The sequence below is a fragment of the Takifugu flavidus genome, chromosome 7, assembly GCF_003711565.1.
Source record: "Takifugu flavidus isolate HTHZ2018 chromosome 7, ASM371156v2, whole genome shotgun sequence".
NCBI classification, from domain to species: Eukaryota; Metazoa; Chordata; class Actinopteri; order Tetraodontiformes; family Tetraodontidae; genus Takifugu; species Takifugu flavidus.
Genome location: NC_079526.1, coordinates 15,388,263 through 15,411,709, shown reverse-complemented (window position 1 = coordinate 15,411,709; position 23,447 = coordinate 15,388,263). Strand labels below are relative to the sequence as shown.

The following is a 23,447-nucleotide window of genomic DNA, read 5'->3' as shown; positions in this document are numbered from 1 at the left end:
TTTATCATCTTGTTGTGGCGCAAAGTTCAGTTTTGTGACCATAAACGTTGCAGCGCCTGTGTCAGCAAACCCAGCGCACAACAGACGAGCACGTTTCTGCAGCAGTCACCAGACCTCATGATGAATCTACTCTGCTTCCATTCTGTCACTGTGAACAAAAAACGGCTAGTAAATGGGCGGACTTTGTGCACCTGGTCAATTCTCATGAGCGTGACTCATTTTTATGTTCTGATCCCACACATACAGCTCGACGCACAAATATCTACATCCTCGTGGGACTTTCCTGCGGCCAAACTAAGGCAACAGCTCATCTAGAGGATGGATGCTCGAATCAACAGTTTAATCCTGGACTTAAAACATCAATGTCAGATAGAACAAAGATTCAGGGAGAGCTGGGGGAGACTGGGGGTTTAGTTCGGGGCGTCTAAAAAGAATCCCTCTGCTGTTGTTCGCCTCAACGTTCCTCAACAGTCTCGATGTCACGTTCATGCAAATGAGCAGAACCGGCAGTGACCCGGCAGGGATTAAAGCAGCACCCTCGATGATAGACGGGGGTTCGCTGGCTGAGTCGCAGAGCTTCACTTCACTGATCAACACCTCCACCGTGGCCCCCCCGACACAGCTAGACACACACTCCCCTGTGTCAGACTGTCAGAAACAAATGAGGTGAGGTGGGAGGAACGTTCATCTGAATAAACGAGCCGGGGTCTCGACCACAGATGCCGTGTGTGTGTGTGTGTGTGTGTGTGTGTGTGTGTGTGTGTGTATCCACCATGAAACGTTCAAACTTTGCGTTAATTCAGGCTGATTTCTGACCCGCAAGGACAAATTTTAATTTAGCCTTCGTCATGAACAAGGATCAAAGAATAAATGAAGGTCACATCAAACTCACTAAGATTGCACCACGGAACTCTGACTAAATTGAAAATTTTGAATAAAAACACATGAATAAATTCCAGTTCCAATATGTTTGGCATCCTGCAGCAGTTCTTTTCACACTTGCAGGAGGATCATAACGTGCTCATAATGAGGTTATTATGCACAATGTGTTATATCAGCTTGTATATTGCAATAATGAGTGTAAATTATATTTGCCCATTTTTAACATGATCATCTGCCTAAATGAGAATCATTTTCTTCAACATCAAAGGATCTGTTTGGGAATAATAAGTTTTCCTTTGGCTGAACAAACTTCAAGCTCTCAAACACGCATCCGAGCCGCAGTAATTGCAGACGAATGCCTCTCGGGAGAACGAGAGCGCAATTTGCAGCAACACAGAGATTAACACTTATAATTTTAGCATGACCAATTTCATCCACTCTGAACTGTGACATTACAGCTGCCAAATGTTTTCCTTGAGCTCTTTTCCAAAAGAGCATCCGCTAATGTTGACAAAAGGAGTCATTTTCTGCCATTACAGCTCTTCCACAGGGTAGTTTGAGGAGCCGCAGCCCTAAATGCAGCTTAGAAAGGGAATCCAGCATTAATGGCATGCTCAAAAAGGTGAACTTGCCCCCCGATTACAATTTTCTGAAAGACGTGCGCTTGAATTACAGCTGATGGGCAAGAAGATGAGTGAGTTTCCTCCTGGTCTCATAGCGAACAATGAAAGGTGTCAGAGGAACCTACCGAGGTGCTGGGCTTCCTGTCGTGATCTTCGTAATGTGCTGCATCACTGTTTTCACTGGCAGAGCTGCTGTCAGCACACCTTGATATGTTTATGCCAACCTAATGAAAGAAGAGAAATCCAGCGAGGTTGAGATGAAAGCAGCTTCAGAAAAGTCCAATTAAAATATGTATGTCTTTGAAAGTACGCCTGCCTTTCATCACATCTGATTCATTAAAACAGCCCATTCGCCGGCTTGTGGACTGGCTTCCTTTCAACCTCAGACCAATTATAGCGTATTTTTCTCACTTGCTGCCTTTTTCCAGCTCTTTCAACATACATAAATATTTATGTGTACATAAAAGCAGTGAGATTTTCCCCGTAGAGCCACGCTATATTTATAGATTTAAGTTCTGTTTAAGTTTCTGTTGAATTTTGATCCTCCTGTTTGATTTGAAGTCGGCTCCTCCCAGATTTCCTGCAGAAATGCTTCACTGACCCGATAACAAAAAGCCCAGATTAATTTCAGCCCAGAGATTAGAAACATCTGAAGCCCTTCTGCCCATTTCTTCGCTGCAGCTTTCATCAGCCATATCAAATTTCCAAACCCTGCAGTGTAGGTTTTTGTACCATTTCAGCAGCTTTAAACGCGTGGAGCTCGGACACATGCTGGAATCGGAGCTCAACACGTCCACTTTCCTACATTAGTGTCCTTTCACCTGTTGACAAGAACAGATGCTGCTCGTTCGCGTACCAATAATGAAGAGAAAACTTGACCTCCAGTCTGAGAAAACGCCCCTGAAACACGTACAAAAAGGCTGCGGCCGACCTTCTCGCCATCTGCCTCCGACAGACGTTCGGCTATTGGCAGTAGATTTATCATCAAGCGCAATTCTCCGGGAGATTTCCACGCTGCATTTCCTGCTAATAAACTGCTCCAGATCTTCAGGCCTCAGAGGAAGGAAAGTGAATCACCGAGAGGGTGACGCATCGCTTTCAACAAGGATTTTCATCTTTACTTCGGGGGCAAAGGTGGTGGTTTACCAGTAGAATTATCCCGTGGCAGCGTCGTGCAGGATCAGGGTCAGTGTCTGAGGAACCAGGAGGCGATGGATGCTAGTGCCTTTCCTGCCGTCGTCGTTCCCAGTAGAGGGCTTTTCCGCTGATCACGTTAGAGCAGGGGTGGGCATCGAGGGCCGGATCCAAGCCAGACTTTCTGTCCTACCGGTAAATACTTTCACCTGGGGTTCCATTTACCTTGCTGAAAGCGTTTCCTGCCTGGTAGGATACAAATCCTGGCTTGAATTCAAAACTCAAGGAATGGATCTGACCTCCACTGATGGGCAAGTCCAATCCATGAAGGCTGGAATCCAGCCAGGTTTGCATCCTACCAGGGAGAAACCACTTTCACCGAGGTAAATGGAGCCCCAGGTGAAAGTGTCTACCTCTAGGACAGAAAGTCTGGCTTGGATCCGGCCCTCGAGGGCTGGATTTGCCCACCCCTGCGTTAGATGATCGCATCACTGCAGCGCGGCAACAGTGGCACCTTCGCACAGACACAAGTGCAGACGCTTCCCGGCTCACCTCGGGATGCAACAGACTGAGGACAACCGCAATAAAAGGAAGAGCCAGACAAAGAGTGCAGGACAATGCACGAGGTCTTCGCTGTCATTCTCCCTTTGTTGCTCCGAGGTCCCAGAGATGCTGCACTGAAACCAAACAGGGATAAATAATTTCAGGGTTCTAAATGCAAAGCTCCCCCATAGGGCCATTTGGCAGCAATACATGTAGGAGGATTTCTATACGTCTGCTTTGTAGATGCCAACAGATGTGGTTGCCAGTCTGCACAGCTCAGACGTAGAAATCAAGGAGGGTTGTTGAATGCATCGCTGTCAAACAGCGTAGCTGGGATTTAACCAGGGTTCATCACAATTTCAAAATGCTTAATAAATTCCCCATTGGTCGTGGGAATAGAACAATAATCGATACGTTTAGCCAGCTGGGAACAGCAAACACCAGCTAGCTGTGGTGCCCCAAGCCTGACTCAATTGTGACAACCCTAAAGTACATTAAACAAAAAGGCATCAGTCACCCAGATGCTACAACAACGATGCTACAATCTTCTGAATCACGAATCGGCACTTCCTGTTTATTAGATACTGATGAGGTGCCGGAAAACAGACTCGAACATTCTTTATTAATGAATCATCAGTGATGATTACAGCAGAAATATTAAACTGCCAACGAGCTACAAAATCCAGGTGGAACCAATGTGAGTATCCGTGTTACATGTTATCAACATGTTAACACATGTTATCAAAAAGATAGATTAGAAAGTAAGAACAGTAAACAGTGGTGTGCCAGTAAAGCAGTGTTTTGACTTCAATTGTGCTGTGTCCAATAGAAGAGGGCGCCTCTGTCACCTTTCATACTGTTGGCTGATCTATTATCATAGGAACCAAAGGTTTAGACTCATCACTCAGGTCAGTCGCTCGCGTTGTTCTTGAGCACAGACGCAGGTAAAGAAAATAAACAACCGCAGAGGAACGTGGACGGACTGAAATGCAACGGGGGGAGATGGTGAGACACTGAGAGTGACAGTGAAAAAAGGGAGAGGATTAAAAGTAATGAATTCAGTCTGCCGGTACCCACAAAATTCAGACCGAGAAGTTGCATTTCAAAGCCTGAGGAAATTGATGAATGCATTCTCTTTGAAGGCTGCTAACCTGGACAATTTGTGCAGCCTTTCACTTTTAAATACAAGCCCGTATCAGAAGAGGGTTGTCATGAAGACCGAGAGCGGGGGTGTGCTCAGCATATGGCACCGCAGCCAGTGAAGCTGGGGGCAACAAGGAAGCATACGTGCACGGGGCTTTATACACACCAAGAATATCACATGAATTAAAAGAGAAGCCTTATGTATTAAACATTTCTTCGAAATTAATGAGGTAATAAACCCCTTAATAGCAAATATTAAAGTGATTATATGCAGTGGTGGGAGCGAAGACTGTAGGGGACCGGCCGACTGTGGGGAACTGGGCCGACTGTAGGGGACCGGGCCGACTGTAGAGGCCGGGCAGACTGTAGGGGACCGGCCGACTGTAGAGGGCCGGGCAGACTGTAGAGGGCCGGGCAGACTGTAGGGGACTGGCCCGACTGTGGGGAACTGGGTCGACTGTAGGGGACCGGGCCGACTGTAGAGGGCCGGCAGACTGTAGAGGACCGGGCCAACTGTAGGGGACTGACCCGACTGTGGGGAACTGGGCCGACTGTGGGGAACTGGGCCGACTGTGGGGAACTGAGCCGTCTGTGGGGAACTGGGCCGACTGTGGGGAACTGGGCCGACTGTGGGGAACTGGGCCGACTGTAGGGGACCGGGTCCACTGTAGGGGACCGGGCCGACTGTAGGGGACCGGGCCGACTGTAGAGGGCCGGGTCGACTGTAGGGAAACAAAGCTGAATGTACCCCATAATGAATAATGTGGAGTTAATAATGGAAGAGGTTTAAACTTCAGAGTTCAACCAGAGTTTCCAGTTACTTTACTTTACTTATGTCCCCCCCCCCCCGCCCCCCCGTCCCATCTAAGGTCCAATCACTACAGGAAGAGGTAAACGTGCATGCTAGCTCACAGTTCTAACAATCCACAGTGGAGCAGGCTTCTTAGAACTGGAGACATGATGGATCAACAGAGTTAATCCATAATCAAATGGCAGGTTGGTCCAGTTGATCCGCGCCTCCCTTAGCTTTTACACCTGCTCGTGACATTTGTTTCATATGTGGTATTTATTTAAGTTTAGTACCAGAACTAGCTTGATTACTGTGTCCTACTCTGGTCCCATAAATACAGGTGTGTGACTTTGAGGCTCATGCACAACCCACATACGCACGCACGCGCACACGCATACACACACAAGTTTTTTGTGTCTCAGTGTGACTCAGTGATGATCTAGCAACATTACACCATTTCTAAAATAGTCAACGGCGAGTATCGATTCACACGTTTCTTTGCAGGAAGCGTTATTATCTGCAGCTCTTGGTAATGAAGAAGGATTGAGTGAAATGGTAAAACCTACCCTGATGCAACAATCACGATAAATGGGCTGATTAACGATGCTGTGAGAAATATTTGCTGGAGGTGCCTCTGCAAAGAAACAAGTAATTTTCTTTGAGCTATGAGCTAAGAAGCACTTTTTAGAATCACTTACTGAGCCCGAAATAACAGTTTTCTAACAACTGAAAGCAGCAGCCAGGTGTCTGAGCCAGGTCTTGGAAATAAAGGACATTTAGTTTTGTTTCCATAAGTCACCAAAGACATCATGAGCATAGTCAGCGTTTAGGTTGTGAGCTCCTCCTGAACTAATGAACCCCTGTGTTGTATTACCTCCCCGGCAGAAAGCCCAGGCAGGTTCTAGTTCATAAAGACTCTTAGTGTTATTTCATAGAGAGCGATGAGGCAACGGGCCTGCTCATGTGTGAACACACCTCTGGCAGCAATCACAACTCAGACCCTTCCCAGCACCACCCCATATAAACAATGGGGCAAGGCAAAGATGCTTAGAGAGGCAGGAAAGCTGAAGTTAAGCACAACTGCTGGTGCAGGAGGCAGCGGCCGAGTCAGGAGACTCCTGGGCTTTATGTTGATTCATTACTCTATTAGCCCTTGTGACAGAGATAAGGACCAGCATGTTTCAAAATGATAGCTGACCTCTGCGTTTTACCCAGCCCACCACCCTCTCAGCAGCCTCCGTTTTTCACGAAGTCATGCTTGTACAGGAGGATACACACTGGCGAACCAAGTCCGACCGACACCCCCACACAGCCGGGAAAATAAAAGCCACCATAATAGAATAAATAAAATACACCAGTCTGTGCTCATCTTCTTTGCTCATTTGAAAACTTTTTTAATAGTTTTGAACTCGTAGGGAACGAGTACTTTTCCGAGTCTTTATTGTCCTCCATTCTTCTTCCTCAGAGAGGGTTGTCTCATCCATCTGGAGTCGTCCCACCTTCTGCTCCGCCGCGAGAACTCTCAGCCTCTCTCATGTTTTCAGCTTAGTTTTAATGTTTTTCTTCTCTCACAAAAGCTCTCTCATGAGAACTTCCTTTGGTTCCTCCAGGTCTTTTCTTGTCTGCCTTTTCTCTTCCACATTTACCAATCCCAGCAGTGTCAGGAAGATGAATGGCAGTAAACACAGGAAGAACGTAGCAGAAATTTTGGTCTTTCAACTGTTCCACAGCCAGCTTAGATTCCGGCAAATAAAGGAAACAGTTTCTCAAAACTCAAGTGAAGGCTGTTCAGTTTTACAATTGCTGACAAAAGGGAAATATTTCATCCCCAAGCGCGGCTCCCAGATGGCGCCCGGGGAAATGCTAACGATGAGATTCCCAAGTGTGTGATAGGTGCAAAAATCAGCGTACAACAAGATAACATTTCGTGTTTGCATCAGCCATGTTTATAAGGATGAATGGGCTTTAACTCCAACTGTGACTGACATGAAAACCAACACGTTTGGTTAAAACCGTCAAAGTATTAAAACAAACAAAAATCAAACTTTTTGACTTGATCTAAAATCCCCCAACAGACTTGCATCATTCAGTATCTAAGAGAACAGATGACAGAACCCTTATCAATGAATGCTACTCACCATATTTTATTTGGTGTAAAGCGCAGGTGGCTATAGTGTTAGCATATGCATGGGTGCACAACTCAGGCGTGAGCATGTGCTCGTTGGAAAATGTCAACGCTAAGGTGTCGTTTCCATAATTGGGTCACAAACCATCAATAATAAAGTTTGGTGGTGCAAGCTAACAGCAGAAGAAAAGCTCTTGTGGCACGACTGTCATTAAAGGGTGGTTTCGAGGTACAGTGATAAAGTAATTTATCAGCACTGTTGAGGTGTGTAGTGAAATATTTCTCTCTGCTCTCCCTGAACCTCTGTAGAATGTTCCTCATTAAAGCTGCACCAGGCTCTCAGCTGACCACCTTTCAAGGCTTCAGAAATGTAAAAAATGCACTGATGGTGACAGAAAGCCTGACTGATGTCTATGTGCTTCATGCTACGTTGCAGCTGGTCACCGATTCGGAAACTGTGGCGGAGCTTTGCTGCCCTGATGGGCTCCTTGCCTGGAACAAACCTAAAAGCCTTGAATTCATCAGCAGAGACAATTTTCTTCATCTCCTTTCAGAATGTGCAGCCTTAACTGTGGTTCTGATGCATCTTTCATACCCAAAACTGTCTTGTGGACTGGAGAAGGTGGGAGCAGAGGGAGGCAGAACCACCACAATAGCTGCATTTGAGTTTATAGAAATTTAGGGGACTGAAAAATAATAAACTCTATTAATGATCATGTCAGAGGATAAATGTTGCCATTGAAATAGTGTAAATAGTGGAATTACGCTCTTTTCCATGTTTAAAAATCTCTATCAGTCTGTCCATTAACGGACTAGTTGTGTGAACCGTTAGCATTTTTGTTAGCTTCTGTCAGAATGGGACCAGCTTGGCTACAGCTCATTATTGAATGTGCACTGACCACGTGCACAATTTGAGCTGTACAGAGAGAAAAAAGCCCCCCTGTGTCACACTCTGCTCCAGCCCATGGACTCAGTACTTTTCCACTGCCCTGCTCACACCACACCCTCTGATCACACACCTGCCCTCAGTCACTGATCACACACCTGCCCTCAGTCACTGATCACACACCTCCCCTTACTCATCAATCAGCTCACCTACCAGTATATATTCTCCAGCCTCACACTCACTCAGTGCCAGATTGTTCTCTGCTATGCATGACCTTCCAGTGTTTACCTGCCTGTCTTCCCAGTATCGACCCTGCCTGTGTACGACCTGCCTGTCTCCCTCTGGACTGTTTGCCTGATTCTGCCTGCCTCCCGGTTACTGAACTTTTGCCTGCCAGTCCACTGCCCCGCCCTCGAACTGTTTTTGTGTGCCAGATTGCAGTTAATTAACCTATTAACTGATCATCAGTTCATTGCTTTGTAATTGTACTGCACTTGGGTCCGTACCATACCCGTCGCACCCTGATGTTTTTGCGGCGCTCACAGCTCAAAAGCTTCTCACTGTCCTTATGTTGTAAACTGCCTTTTTTCATATTGATTTTTAAATTCTGGTTTCATCCAGACATTAATGAGGTCTGCACTTGAAACCCAACATCTTGAATTGATTGCAGACATCGTGACAATTGGTGGTGCACTTCAGAGAACGAGCCGCAGTGATCAAATCCCATTTGCAGATAAAACCAAATGGTGTTTGTGAAATCATATAATTTGTCGACGGATGTCACACACCTCAAGCTGGGGCTCTAGTTAAGTAGCAGGCTGGGCTTCAACTGGGTCTCTGGCCCACACATCTCCTGGATCTGAGTGGTGTGCTTGATGGACAGCCTCTTCAACCACTTCACTGGTCTCTCCCACACACTTCTCTTTATTACATGTTAATGTACAGCTAATTGGATAATAGTAGAGTGCACCCAATAATCAAAAGCAGCTCCATTTTTCTGTTTAAAGTCATGTAAATGGCCATTTTTCTTCTATCTGATGTAGCCTTTAATACTGAAAACAGATCTTTTGATTGTGCTGAGAAGACTCGGCGTTGGACTTTACTGTCCTTCAGGGATGCTCCTGGTGCAGGACATGCTGCCCTCCCTGCTGTCTTCACCACCCTGCTCACATTCGTCCAGTCAGAGGTGATGCGGGTGTGAAGCCTCTCTAGGAGCTTCTACAGATTGCAGTGAAGGTGAGCAGGAAGAGGTGGGCTGGAGGCGTGTTAACCCATCACGCAGCGTCCACAGGCCAGGTAAGGTCATCTGTGAGGAGCACCTTCAGGAACAATGTGCTGCTGAGCATCTGCACAGCCGTGGCGTTGATGAGAAGAGGAGCCGTGCTGGTTTGGTGCGATCTCCTTGGTTGCAGCCTTCTCTGCAGCAGTGCTGCTTAGTGCCCCGAACCTCCCGGACAAAACGGAATAACCACTTGACAGAAGGTTGTGCTTGAAAAGCAGCGATGTTAATCACATTCAACAGCCTTCTGTTTCATCATGAGGGCTTTTTTTAGAATCTATTCAGTGAATAGAGACTTTTCCCATTGTAATGAAAGAGCTCTTTGTCAGTGTTGCGGTAAAACGCTTGGTCACAACAGGATTTTTGGCACAGCTAAGCTGGTGTGCAGCAGAACAGTTAATGGGAGGGTTCTTATTAATCCTAAAAAAGATGGACTATGAATGTAAATTAAAGCTGGATGCTCACTAGTTTAACAAGAGCTTTAAGAGGCGGGAAGCCACAGATATTAGGACACAACTGACACCTATGTGTTCTGAAAGGCTAAAGCCACATTTGTCTGATGCTCATTTGGGCCAATTACAAGAAGGGTACTGACATGGGATATTTCAGTCAAACAAGACAATTCTTCATTTGTTGCTGAGGATGCAGAACACTGAGGAGAGTAGCTTCAGGACATGGGAGCTGCTCTGCCGGTGAAGGCCGACCTACATCAGGAATCTGCTTCTGCTCCTTTACAAGCCCGAGATGGTCCGCCTCATCTTCGGCATCTCACGCCTTTTAGCCTCGGCTGCAGTTACACGAGGTAACGACAGAAGCTAATGAGACAGCTGTGAAGTTGCCAAGTTGTGACTCGCGCCTTAAACATTGACTGAGGGTGATGACCGTCCTTTTACTACCAAGTATTCCTCTAAATGGAGGGTAACTTTAAGCATGAGCGTGAGTCTGACCACATCTATATCTGGCTATGGTGGTCAAAGACTCCACTGGCCCAGGACAGGGGAGTCTTAGCTTGTCTCTGAGCGTGTTGTAGTGAAGAAGGGTAACGGGCATAAGGCGTCAGAGGCAAAATGTGTGGTTGTAATATTTAACCTTTGATTTAATGATTAGACCTTCGTAGTTAATGATTATGCAGATAAAACGTACTAGCAATGTATACGAGTCATTGTCACTGTTTGAGCACCTGTATACGAGTCATTGTCACTGTTTGAGCACCTGTATACGAGTCATTGTCACTGTTTGAGCACCTCTGCTGTATGTATACGTGTCACTATTTGAATGTCTGCTATGAGATGGAAAGTTATCAGAGGGGAAATGGAAAGTACCAGAGTAACCAAGGCGTGATAACAGGAGATGGGAGGTTGTCTGTTTGAACAAGGAGGTGTCTATTTAAAAAAAAAAACATGTAAGGTACACCTGACTTCTGATAGGTATGGAAAATGGTACTTAACGGTGGAAAATGAGTAAAAATAGCTAACCAAAAGGAGGAGCCCGGGGCGGGGTAGCCCCAGGCTCCGAATAGTATAAAAGATGGGCAATTCTTGTCAGTGTTCAGACTTAGCCCGGGCTACTTCTCATGCGTGGTGGATTGTGAATCGACAATAAACCATCGTTTGGATCGTGAACCAGCTGACCCTGACTCATCATTTGACTTTGTTGTGGTATCTCCGCACTTCAATTCATTGGCACTGGCATAGGTACATTGATTTAATGAAAACATAAGTTTTAAGTGTTTTAGCGTAGGGGGAAATCCACGACAGTGTTGACTGACAGATTATGACCTGGAATTAAAACGTTAACGGCTGCACACAGACAAGAATCTCCTGAGCAACACGCATTTGTGAGTATTCCGTCTCTATATTGACGTAAGCTCTGTGGTCTCCATCTGAAGGTCACCAGACATTCAACCGCTCTCTCCAGTTGCTCGCAAACTGTTTTTTGGGTGCATTTTTGGTCTCTTTGTCATAAAGGGACCAAAAATCATTCAAGTCATAACTTTATTGACTTGAATGATAAAATTCACACGACCGTGGAAGATTCAGTTTAGCCAGATGATGACGTCATGTTGGCGGCGGCCATGTACCAGGACGCGGCGGCAGATCCGAGCCTGTTTTTTGTTTCTTTGAGACGTTCCTGCCTCTGCCACAGGATATTGTGGCTGCCCTTTCTAAGAACCAATAAGGGCTCACATTCCATCGGGGACACCAGGGGAAGAGAGGAGAGCGCTGAGATAATCGAGTCTCTGGCGGTTTCTCGAGAGGGAATGTGACAATACGAGTAAAACGCCACCGCGGCAAAAGCATTTTGTTTATCAAATGACTAAAGTCTCAGCATGGCGACATAGAAGAACATTATGAGGCTGCGCAGTTCACGTTTCTTTGCATAATTTCCTAAAATGATGATTTGACAATGACTGAAAGCATAGAAATGACATATTATTCAAATGAGAAAAGCTTTCCCGGCTGTGACGAGAATGTTGGACCGTTTCTTTGCTCACGCTTTCTTTCATAAAAAGACTTTCAAGGACTTTTTTTAAACACATTTCTTGCCTTTTCATGAAATCCTGATAATAGGTTGTATTTATTAATATTTGCTCATGCAACAGTTCTGGGCCTCTTTTAGCTCTCTCTGCCCCCTTTGCTGCCCCTTATACGACCCTGGAGCGTTGCCTCCTATATTACGGTTTTCATTTTGAACTCGGCTAATGTGAGACAGTTGAAAGTCTAAATTTGGAGCGATTCACACCTGGCAGAGGGAGGAAGCTTCCGTTTTTTTTAAACCGAAGTTACTCAGAGATCAAAGAACCCTCACACACGTTTATTGGCAGGTGTCGTCCTTCTGTATTGGAGCCATGTTGTGTTCACGCAGACACGCGGAGCTATTGCTATCAAAGGGGGGAGGGGGATGCAGATTATTGCAATATTTACTGTGATCCAAGTTACGCTGAGCGCATATTGTTGCGTCTTGGCTTTGATCTTTCATTTGCTTTGATCAGAGTTCCTAGTGTACTGAGCTATGTATATGCACCTCTATGTATGCAACATTGTGTAACTCTCTAAGCTTCCTGCCCAGCCTCAAGTTGTGAATAAGATATGAAAACCCCGACCGGTTCTTCGGTCCAATAGCTCAACCCAGGTCCTGTCAGCCGGTCCGATTCGGGCCTTCAACCGTCTTTCGTCATATTCTTTCAGACACAGCCCCTCAGTCACGCTGAGCCTTAAAAATTAAGGTTAACCGTTTAAATTTTGATATTCTGGTGTTGGCAGAGGCAGCCAGGCTAGAAAAATCTGAGGAAGTCACCTCTCTAATAGTTGCCACATGATATTAATGTGTAGAGGCACGCGCCCTCATAACCTGGCGGCTCCGGAAATCAATCACCTCCCCGGCGTTACGCTCTTTTTGACAAATATGCTCTCACTGGCCAGGTAGCACAGCTAATGGCCTGCAAAGTATATCTGTCAGTTACACCGCATATTAATTATTCAGTCACTTGTGCTCCTATGCTACAATATTTACCGTGCTGCAGGAGGCTCCTCTCCCTCCGGGTTAAAGTCCCCGCAGCTGCTTTTGCATGAGCCATAATTTCATCTGCTACACTTTGACACAGGTTCGGGTGGAAAAGGGAGAGTGCTATTTCATCAAAAGCCATCTCTGGAGGTGCCTGAGTGAGGCCTGATGAAGGTTTCTGTTGTGTTTAAAGCATTAATCAGGTAGGAAGGATTTCATTTTCATGTTATTGTGGAGGTTTAAACAAGTATTTGCCATTGGAGCATCAACACACCTGCTGTTTTGTTCCTTCGGTGAGTACAAATATAGAATTATGCTAACTGTACTGGCATAAGAATTGATCGCTAGTGCATTAAAGTGTGCAGAACACGTGTTATGAATTCAACACAGTTGGGTGCGAAACGTTTAAGTCGGCAGCGCCAAGCAAAGAGCACAATGGTGGCAAATGCAGCGGTTACCAGACAACCGCTGGCCACCATGCTCTGAGTTTAATCCCCTTTTTTTTTTTTTATTGTCCACTGAGGGGGGAGCAGGGGAGGGGTGGATTAGGAGGAGGGGAGCCATGCTGCATTCATGGCATTCGCAGAATATTGGGAGGACTGAGCTCTCTGGCACAAACCGCCACATATGATACTGATTCATGGGCGCTGACCGACTGATGTGTTCGGTGAGCGTGCTGACTGATTCTCGCATCCCTTAAATGACCTGATGGAAACAGACTGAAGCTGCCCTCCTACATGTGCTGGGTTATGCTAGCGAATCACTCTCCCGCTGCTCCTTTCCTCGCTCTCTACTGGGAATTTTGGCTCTTCAGTTTCTGAGGTCAGCCAGTTGGTGGAACAGCCTGTTTTTATACACAGCGTTTGATCTGCAGATGAAAAGTGAATGGGGAGGGGAAAAAAGAAACTTTATTAAAGTGAAAACAGATAAATGGTTGTTATTCCAGTTTCCTTTGCAGGCTTATATCACACTCATCCTTCGATCAGATCAGCTCATCACTGAGGAGCGAGTGTAGTGCTAACACCCGCGTGCATGTGTTAACAATTTTCCATAAATTTGGGAGAATTTGAGCAACATTTTAATTGGACATGGAGTGGTTTTGAGTTTACCCCATTAGAAGACATTTATAGAGCCACGCCAGTGTGTAAAACCCTCCGTGAGGAGAGCGCCTCCTGCCAAGTGGATGAGCTCAGATCCAAATCTGCTGTCACATTGTTGGAAGAAAAGGATGTTGTTGAGCTCAGGCCCAGACAATAAATTATAGAAAATATTCAAAGAATTGTGAAACGGTTACGTATTGGCAGTAAGAAGGTCCATTAAAGCCAAAATAAATAATTTTCGGAGCAAAATCCTCCCATTTTCCACCGGGTCCTGGACCAGGCTGTCCGCCTGCTCATTTAACCGCTGTGAACAGTCTCAATCATCTGTTGTCCAGATGAGCACAAACAGCAGGAAATATAAAGGCAAGCGGGTTCTAGCAGCGGGGGACAGGAACGCGTGTGAATTTTAGGGCTCAAACGATTAGCTGCCAATGCAATCAGCAAATCAGCAGAGCTGTTAGCATGTTCATCAGCACCTCCTGCACAAACTGTCATATGTGCACAGCATGAACCCTTTTTGTCTGCATGGAAACAGTTGATAGAGGAAGGGAGATTGCATTTCTGAATGACTACGGATCGGGTGCAGACTGTCTTTTCTTTCCTGTAACTGGCGGCTTGTTTAATAATCTTAGCTCTCGATCCTTATGCCATGTTGTGTGTCGAAAATCTGACCAGTAGTCACAGTAATGTGCCAGAAGTTATGGTGGAGATCCAATCTCCAGCACTACTGGCTCCACAACATCCCAATTTTCCAACAATCACATGCTCCTTATGCTTTTTTTTTCTCCCCTGAAGACCCGCCGCTATAAACACAATTATGATGTAAATAATGAGACTAACCAAAAGATAGCTGCTGGGGAATGAGCGCCATTTGTTATCTGTTTGGATCCTATGTTGAGCTGGTTCCTCTAGCTGGTGTTAGATGCTGAATGAGACCTTTTTTTTTTTTTCCTCCATCCAAATCTCATAAACGCAACACGACCGTCTATCCGGGTCACGTGAGAAGCTCCACTAATAATGCAGTGACGTGGTGGGGGTCCGTCAGTGTAGCGGCGTCTGACAGCCAGTCCTCCCGGGGTGAGCAGCTCCGTTTCCCCGCTGGTGGAACTGGCAGCGGTCGGTCCAAGACGGAGCAGAACGGAAGACCCAGGAGGAGGAGCACCGAGGAGCGGGCTGTAAACCGAGACGGGGGTGGAGACGATAGTAGTTGTGTTTTCTTGCAGGACGCGGAACATTGTCAGGGGGTGGTTGGACCGGAGGGGGGGTGAGGATCTTGTATTTTGTTCTGATTTCCTCCGTCGCTTTAAGCGCGCTGACGCACAGAGGCAGCGCGCCGAGCATCGGGAAGGACCAGCCGCTCTCCGGATGCTGCTCCGCCTCGGGGAGAAGCCAGCGCGGATGCTCGGGTTTCCACCGCCAGCTGTAGCTCTGGGAAGGGACAGGAACATTGGATAAGAAGGCGAAGCGGAAAGAACCGGCAGCGAGGCAGCGGGACAGTAGGGTGGACGCAGGAGCAGAGGAGGGGTCGCGGCAGGAGAGCCAAAAAACACGCAGGTTCCGTGGAGCCCACGGGGATGAGGACGTGGGGGAGCGTAAAACCAGCCGATGTGCAGCCGTGACTAGAGGAGAAGGAGCTGGACGTGGGAAGCTACTGACTGTTTTCCGAGCCCGGGTGGCGCGGTGATGGCTGGAGAAGACATCGGGGCACACATGCTCCATCAGCCGACCGCAGCCCTGTCAGGAGCCGCAGCGGCGGCCGTGCAAGGAGGCGGAGGTAGGCAGCACCGCACCCCCATTATTCATTTAGCCTTCCCCGCCCTCCTCTACCCTCCATTACATCCACCTTGTCTAATATCCGTCAATCCATCAACGCACTTAACGTTCTACATTTTCTTCTCCGTCGGGCACTTTTGGGGCTCATGAATGTTGGAGTAGCGCCCAAGTGTGCTCAGCCAGGTGTCAGAGGAAAATTAATAACAGCAGTGTGAATGTTAATGAGCCTAAGTGGACCCTCCTCAGTCACCGTAAGAGGGGGAGTGCGTCTCTATGTCTTTAGATTTAAGTTCAGGAAAACTTGGAGCTGCCAAGAAGCGAGGCGGGTGAGATGCCATTGATCCAGTTCAATTAACAGGGCTTTTTATCCATCCCATGATGTCCAGCTGCCCGGGCCGTTTGGCACTGGAGCCCGTGCATTCTGAGGGTTATCTGATGAGGAGGAACCAGCTCAGCTCAGCAAATTCGCTTCAGGCTGGCTTTAATAAACCACCAGAACATGTATTGCTGTGACAGCCACAGGACGGGTGGGAGCAGATTACAACAGGGCTTTATGCATTCAAAAAATGGAAAAATAAATAAAAAATATACTGCTTTAATTATGTTTAGGACCGAAAGTTGGAAGGAGCAGAAAGAGGCTGCATACTGAGAGGAGGGAACAGTCTATAAACGTTCCTACGGCTGCAGCAGCTCTGAGCTGCCAACGCTTTATTTCCCAAGTGTCTTGTATGTTGGAGGCCAGTTTAAAGGCGCCTCGGTCCTTTGTTTCAGCCTTTGTCGCGGAACAAATGTGTCACACTCTGGAACTGTATTAAACCGCTTTGATTTGGCTATTAAAGAGCTAATTCCCTTTTAAAATCACTTTCTTAATTGATTCGTTTTTGCAATTGGTGGCTCAGAATTCCGCCTTCACACCATGGTTGTGACTTTGCTGCCAGCGCACACGCACGCGCTCACGAACGCGCACGTGCAGCAGTCACCAAGCTGCAAAGCTTACGTTTTTCAGCTCAAAGGAGGTAAAAAAAATGAAATGAGGGTAAAAAGAATGATTAAAATGGTGGAACTGAGCCTTTAAAGGAGCTGGTCAGGTTTGTGGGCCCCAGTGGCCCGGCCCAGGTCGGACCGGTCGGGGGTGATGAAGGCTAAAGGAAGAAGACACACAGCTGGTCGTCTCGTCCCACGTCACTCATCCGCTCTACGACTCGGTGCAATCCCTCGTCCTCCCAGCGGTGCCCTCCTAATTGAGTCTTGCAAACCGAACAGCCAAAGGTCAGTTTGGACTTTTGCAGGAGGATTATGTGGAGTGTCCGTCCCAACCGTCCCTCCGTGCTCGCTAATGAGGTCCTGTTTTTCTTATTCTGATGTTGCAACAAATTCTTGTTCCTTCTGTGCTAGTTTAGTTTTACTGACGCAGTGGAATTGAAACTAAAGCCAACTGGAAGGAATAGAGAAACATTTATTAATTTTGCTTAAGCACACTTTTGAGTACTTGGCTAGCACTACATGCACTGCATTTATTCTGAACTATAGTGATTTTGCAGATTAATTCTGGTTCAGAGCTCAAGAGCTGCTTTAGAGCTGCACTTAATCTCTGACTCTTTTGCTGTCTTACACACACACACACACACGCACACACACGGTATTTGGTTTACAGTTTAATACAGTTCAATTCCAACGTTGGCCACCAAGGGGCGCTTCACACGAGGTGTCTTGAATAGCGTTTTATCATTTTACTAATTTACTAATGCAAAGTAGTTATTGGCACACAGATGTTCGTGGAGACGTTGCTGGTCAGGATTTGGGTGCAGAGATGAGACATTAGTTTATAGATCTATTTCTAGTTCCAAAGGTTATCTGGCAAAACTGAGCAATATTAAAGCTCAAACAATAAAGCTTTTGTTGAGCCCTCAATCACTGGAATGGCTGTAATTTAACTCCTCTGGTTGTTCTGAAAGTCTGATTCTCCCGGCTTCCAGGAATGTTCTGGCAGCAGCCAGAGTCCGGCCAGACGTCTGCGACAGCAAAAGGAGTCGGTTGTTTTTCACCGCGCCTCAGTGCTCAGTTATCAAGCTGTAAGGAGCAACACTCACACCCTAAATACATGCAAGGCCTCAACCACTGAGGCAAACAACAGCCTGCTCGGCAGACGTGCGCGACGCCTTCTGGAAGCACAAATCACCGTTGAGGTCTGTTTCCTGATTGCTCGGCTGTTTTTCCCAGGCTGCACAGGCAGCGACCTGCAGCTGGAGTCTTCAGATTGACGGCCAGATGGGACTCGCACTAGTCACAGGACCAAGTCGGCGCGACTGCGACGCATCCATGTTCACAGCGACGGGTGTGACACCACGTAGTGTCACATGGTGTGTCACCATTTCTTGGTTTGAGGCGTCGGTGTGGCTGGTTGCTCGAGGCAGGGCTGTGATCGTCGCACAGCGGCCACGAATGAACTCGCGTCTCCACGCCACCACATGAGCCGCAACCCGCTGAGGGGTTCAGAGATCTTGGACTGGTTGTTTTTACTGTGGGGAGCTTAAGCGTCCTCAACGGTGATGCTGATCTGATTGACTCACTGGAGAATCTTCTGACTGGAGTGTTAACAGGACTCCCCCTGAACTCGCTGACCCCTCTCCAAACGCTCGCCATCGTGCAGGACAACCGTGATGAAATTACCGTCCCATTAGCAGCCTGCAGCCAGACCTCAGATGCCAAAGATGTCGTGCACCGTACACCCACGTCAGTCGCGAGAGGCTCTGGGATACGCATGTGTCCTCCAATAGCAGTTTATCTTTGCTTTTAGTTTCGGCGATGCTGATGCACGTGTAAAATATTTATTAAAATCCCAAGACCTTTGCAAAATGCTTTAAGCAAATATACCTGCCTAGCCGCGAGCCTCGCTCTCTCAGTTTTACAAATTTTCCTTCGTTTTTCCAATTAAAAGGCAGTTTCTCTTCAGCCTGATGAACACCACCTACTTGCACGCCTTTTATAAATCTGAAATATAGCAGTTAAACTGCGATTGTTACTTCCAGTCAGTGTTATTAGAGCCTATGGGAGCCTCACTCAGCCACATAATCAGTCAACCGTGTTTCAATAAAGCATAATTTAACCTCTATCTTCACTGAGCGGCTACTCTAAACGGCTCAACAAATGGGAACTGTATTTTTCTTGAGGAAAATGTGTCATTATCACAAGGTATGCTGTTCTGGTGGGTGAAGGTCATTCTCTAGTCAGAAAAGCTTATTTTGCATGCCTTCCACATACTGTAGAGGCAGAACGCAACAGGCCAGGCAGTTGAGTAGAATCAGCGGGAAAAAACTCAAATATCCCTCATTTTATTTGTTTCTCCCCCTTTATCCTCTAGGTTAATGCTTTGGCAGCATCGGCGTTGTAATCTATGCCTAACGTGTCACTATGTCACTCTCTCGGCCTCTGTTCTGATTATTGATTACCCCAGGATTGCTGCGATTTTAATTGGTTCTAGTGTAACTAATTGGTTTCCATATCAGTGACATTGAAGGGAGGCGAGAAAATGAATTAATGAGGAGAGGCACTGGCAAAAAAACCCATCTCTCATTAAAAAACAGGAAAATCATCACACACTCTCCCAAGTTGGCATGCGAGTGTGTTGGTGGGGTTGCATTTCACCATCTACTCGGGGGAACTATAGTTTTTAGCACGAGAACCCCCTCCCCCTTTGCTTTATCTGGACTCATGTAAGCCGATGTTCATTTAGCTGACAGCCGAAATCTCTCAAGCCCTGGCTGCGGTTCGATGTAAAGTATGTTAACCTTTAAAACAAAGCCGGCCCTGGCCCCTCTCATTCTCCTGTAATTGCTTGCACAGGGTAAGCACACCCGCCTGGAAAGGTTATCGTGCTCCTTGCCACTCATCATGATGAATGCAGCAAACATGGCAGAATATGAAAATCAGGGGAAGTTGGCCCTCGCGTCGACGTGTGTGTTCAGTGTTTTGAGAAACATTAACTAAAATCCAAAGCGGAGAGAAGGGAATACGCTCAGATGGGAGGGAAGGATGGATTCAGGGCCGTCACTGTAGCTGCATTAATATTCACTAGTCTGGCAGCAGCCTGCAAGTCTCTGCTGAGATTTGCTGTTTTTCCCTGATGTGTGTTTGTGTTTAAGCAAAAACTGTAATTACTGTATAAATACTGCACGTGAATCTGCCACGTGAGAACCATCAGGAGTCTATAAAAAGAATCCAGGTTTGCTGTCCAATCGAAAAGGTGACACACACACACGCCATCAGTCGCACTACAAAACAAAATCAAAAGCAGAATTATGAAAAGAGAAGTGGCTGCATATAAATAGGAAGCCACCAATGCTGACAGCCCGGCGGTTGATCACTTTTATACATGCACACACTCAGACACCTCACAATAGTACACATTACATCTCCCATAATATATTTATGTATTCGGCCTTCAGTATTTAATGGATCAAGTAGGAAATTTACAGAAATATTCTGAAAAAATAAATATAAAAAGGCCACGATGAATAAGTATTTATCAGCAGGAAGCCCCCCCCCCCCGCCCCCCTTCTTGGGCTGTTATGCAGGTAAATATTTGGAATATTAGCGGGGAAGCGTGGACGCTTCGGTGTTGTGATGTGCCAGTGGAGCAGTTGGTGCGTTAGAGGAGCCGTGTGCTCTCGCTCCGTGCACATCTCCCTTTGGGCAACAGATGCAATCTTTCATGTCGCATTTTGTCCGAGCGTGTGCGCAGCGGCGCGTGCGCTTCCACATCCATGTTTCCTCACATGTCCGGGAAGACGGAGCTGCCCGGGTGGGCTTCACTTGAGGACGGGCGAGCATTGATAAGCCGGGGTGGGAGGTGAAGGGCAGGTGAAGGATGCTATCGCCAGAGGCTGCTCCAGGCCGCGGCGCTGCCGTCCGCTGGACCCTGAAATCTCATTTTGACAGATGCAGCTCCTGTCGATGCACAGCAGGGGGGTGATGACGCGCGCTCGCCTGAACGGCTCACGCTAACTTTTGCCGGCGCCACACCGAGAAAAACCTGCAATTTCGACTTTTGCTCCTGGCGTTAAGCTGAATAATGACATGCACGAGGCTCTCTCCGTGTGCACGCAGAGTCAGAGAGCCGGCTCACAGTTTCATCAGAGAGTTTTCATCTCCTCAAATCACCCTGTGTGTTCTGGGGTTGTCGGCCTTTTGCCTGATATTGCCTCCTCGCCAGCGCACATCACTGTGTTTGTTGTTACTTTTGCAGCAGCGATTTTATCTTTTACCGATACGCTCTCGCAGCATTCCTATAATCTGCTATTTTATTTTTATCCTCAGAAAACAAGTTGTGAAGAGTTCCTGTCTCCGCACAATTCAAACCGAGTCATCTTGTTTTGTTAAACGTTGTCTTGACGGCCGCTGTGTCTGCAGGCAGCTCTCAAGGCGCCTTTGGCACATGGAAGAATTCTATTCCACAATTAATTCAACGGGTGTCAACGCAAATCACAATATTATGATGAGCGAGTCAGTGTTGTTGTTCTCTTAATGCGATTAGAAACACATCTGAAACTCGGCTGGTATGTGGTTCAGTGCCAGTGACAAGGGGCTGATTTCTGGACTAACACCAACTCTCTCTCTCTCTCTCTTTTTTCCAGCTTAAAGAGAGCAGGCACCCAGTGTATGTGAACGCCGCCGCCTGTCCTCAAGTGGCGGCTGCTCAACCGCACAACATGCAGTGGAGACGACGGCACTGTTGTCCCATCAAGATGACCATCAAGCGCTCGCTCTTCCGGACACACGTGGCGGGCCTCCTCTCACTGGCCCTCCTCTTCACCCTCCTCTTATTTTTCAGCCAGCAAGACTGGCTGCCAGGACACAGTGGGCCCTGGGAAAACCCACTGGCCTACACTGTCAGGGGCTTCCGGAGTCCCAAAGGAGAGGCCAACCAGAGCAACTCTCTGAGGAACCTCTGGAGGGAGACGGGGTACGCGGCGCCACGGCCTCTGCTCAACCTTAGCTCTCAGCAGGCAGACGGGGCAGCAGGGGAGGCAGCCGCAGGGGGGGCCAGGATGGGAGTAATGGGCCTTGGCGACTCCATGAGTGCCAATAACAGCTTACGTAATGAAATGGGGGTTGGGGGGAGGCTCAGTGCTCAGCCCTACCGGTACATCCTGAATGAACCCTCCAAATGCAGGGACAGCTCCCCCTTCCTCATCCTGCTTATCGCAGCAGAGCCCAGCCAGGCTGACGCCCGCAACGCCATCCGCCACACCTGGGGGAACGAGAGCACGGCCATGGGCCTGGGCTTTGTCCGCCTCTTCCTGCTAGGCTCGGGAAAGAGCTCGGACACTTTCCTCCAAAGTAGCATCGAGGCGGAGAGCCGCATCTATCATGACATCATCCAGCAGGACTACCAAGACACCTACTACAACCTGACCATCAAAACCCTCATGGGTATGAACTGGGTGGCCACCTATTGCCCGCACGCCTCCTACGTGATGAAGACGGACAGCGACATGTTTGTCAACACGGAGTATCTCATCCAAAAGCTGCTGAAGCCAGAGCTGCCTCCCAAGAAGAGATACTTCACTGGCTACCTGATGAGGGGCTACGCGCCAAACCGAAACAAGGACAGCAAGTGGTACATGCCGCCAGAGCTGTACCCGAGCGAGCGCTACCCAATCTTCTGCTCAGGCACGGGGTACGTCTTCTCAGGGGACATGGCTGAGCTCATTTACCAGGCCTCCCTCAGCATACGCAGGCTGCATTTGGAAGACGTCTACGTGGGGATCTGCCTGGCAAAGCTGCGCATCGATCCGGTCCCACCACCCAACGAGTTCCTCTTCAACCACTGGCGGGTGTCCTACTCCAGCTGCAAGTACAGTCACCTGATCACATCGCATCAGTTCCACCCAAACGAGCTCATCAAGTACTGGAACCACTTGCAGAGTAATAAGCACAATGCCTGCATCAACATGGCCAAGGACAAAAGCGGCAGGTATAGACACAGAAAGCTTAATGGGGAGCGACCACCTTGACCCGCCCGGGGGCCACCGCCGACTCCCAAACAAGGCAGAAGGACGCAGCGCAGGATGCAGTCGGAACTATACAGTATGTGGAAGATAAGCACATTTCTTTTTTCTTGTATTGTGTACAGTCGATGATTCAGAATATTTTTTTAAGTTCAGGGAAACTAAAGTGTCAACCGTTGTAAACCGTTTGAGCTGTTTGTCAAAGCAACAAAGTGCGACGTGGAAAATGAAAAGCCAGAGCTGCGGCTCCAGGACGGAACCGATCAGGTGCCAACAGCACGACGATGCAGTTAATGGGACGGACTTGCTGGAAGGGATCTGACAGAAATAAATCGCAGAAATAAATGGGGAAAAGAACTACGTGTTTACACAGACACAGGGAAATGCACATGTATTATATGGACAGTCACACTACCTACAGTAAATATGAATGAAAGTATCTTTGACCAGTTATGCTGCCCCCCTTTCTCAGTGTTTATGTTTCTGACTTATCAAAGACCAATCTAAAGAGTTCTACGTCATATATACTGTATTTTATTTCTGAGAACACTTCACACACATCAGAGATGACTGAGATTGTATTTTTTAAAGCTTTACAAATCAGCACCTGAGCAAATGTGCAATGATCAGTTAACAATTAAATGTACTAAATTGA

General features: G+C 47.3%; 1 protein-coding gene and 1 long non-coding RNA gene across 4 annotated transcripts; one reads left to right on the top strand and one right to left on the bottom strand.

The window, feature by feature from the left end:
- Positions 1–10,795: 10,795 nt before the first annotated feature.
- On the bottom strand, positions 10,796–14,914 carry LOC130528929 (uncharacterized). The gene is made up of 2 exons (XR_008951455.1): positions 14,019–14,914; positions 10,796–13,777 (listed from the first exon to the last, which is right to left on the bottom strand). It is a non-coding gene; the product is annotated as an uncharacterized LOC130528929 (long non-coding RNA).
- b3galt2 (UDP-Gal:betaGlcNAc beta 1,3-galactosyltransferase, polypeptide 2) lies at positions 11,103–23,447 on the top strand. Of its 3 annotated transcripts, XR_008951454.1 has the most exons (3): positions 15,084–15,783; positions 21,416–22,871; positions 22,944–23,447. XR_008951454.1 is itself a non-coding variant. In XM_057038758.1 (2 exons), the coding sequence occupies exon 2, from the start codon at positions 21,491–21,493 to the stop codon at positions 22,796–22,798; it is 1,308 nt and encodes a 435-aa protein (XP_056894738.1). In that variant the 5' UTR covers positions 11,103–11,242; positions 21,416–21,490; the 3' UTR covers positions 22,799–23,447. The 3 variants fall into 3 exon arrangements, 2 of the variants coding, with proteins under 2 accessions (XP_056894738.1, XP_056894737.1); XM_057038758.1 differs by lacking the exon at positions 15,084–15,783 and adding an exon at positions 11,103–11,242 and having other exon boundaries at positions 21,416–23,447; XM_057038757.1 differs by having other exon boundaries at positions 21,416–23,447.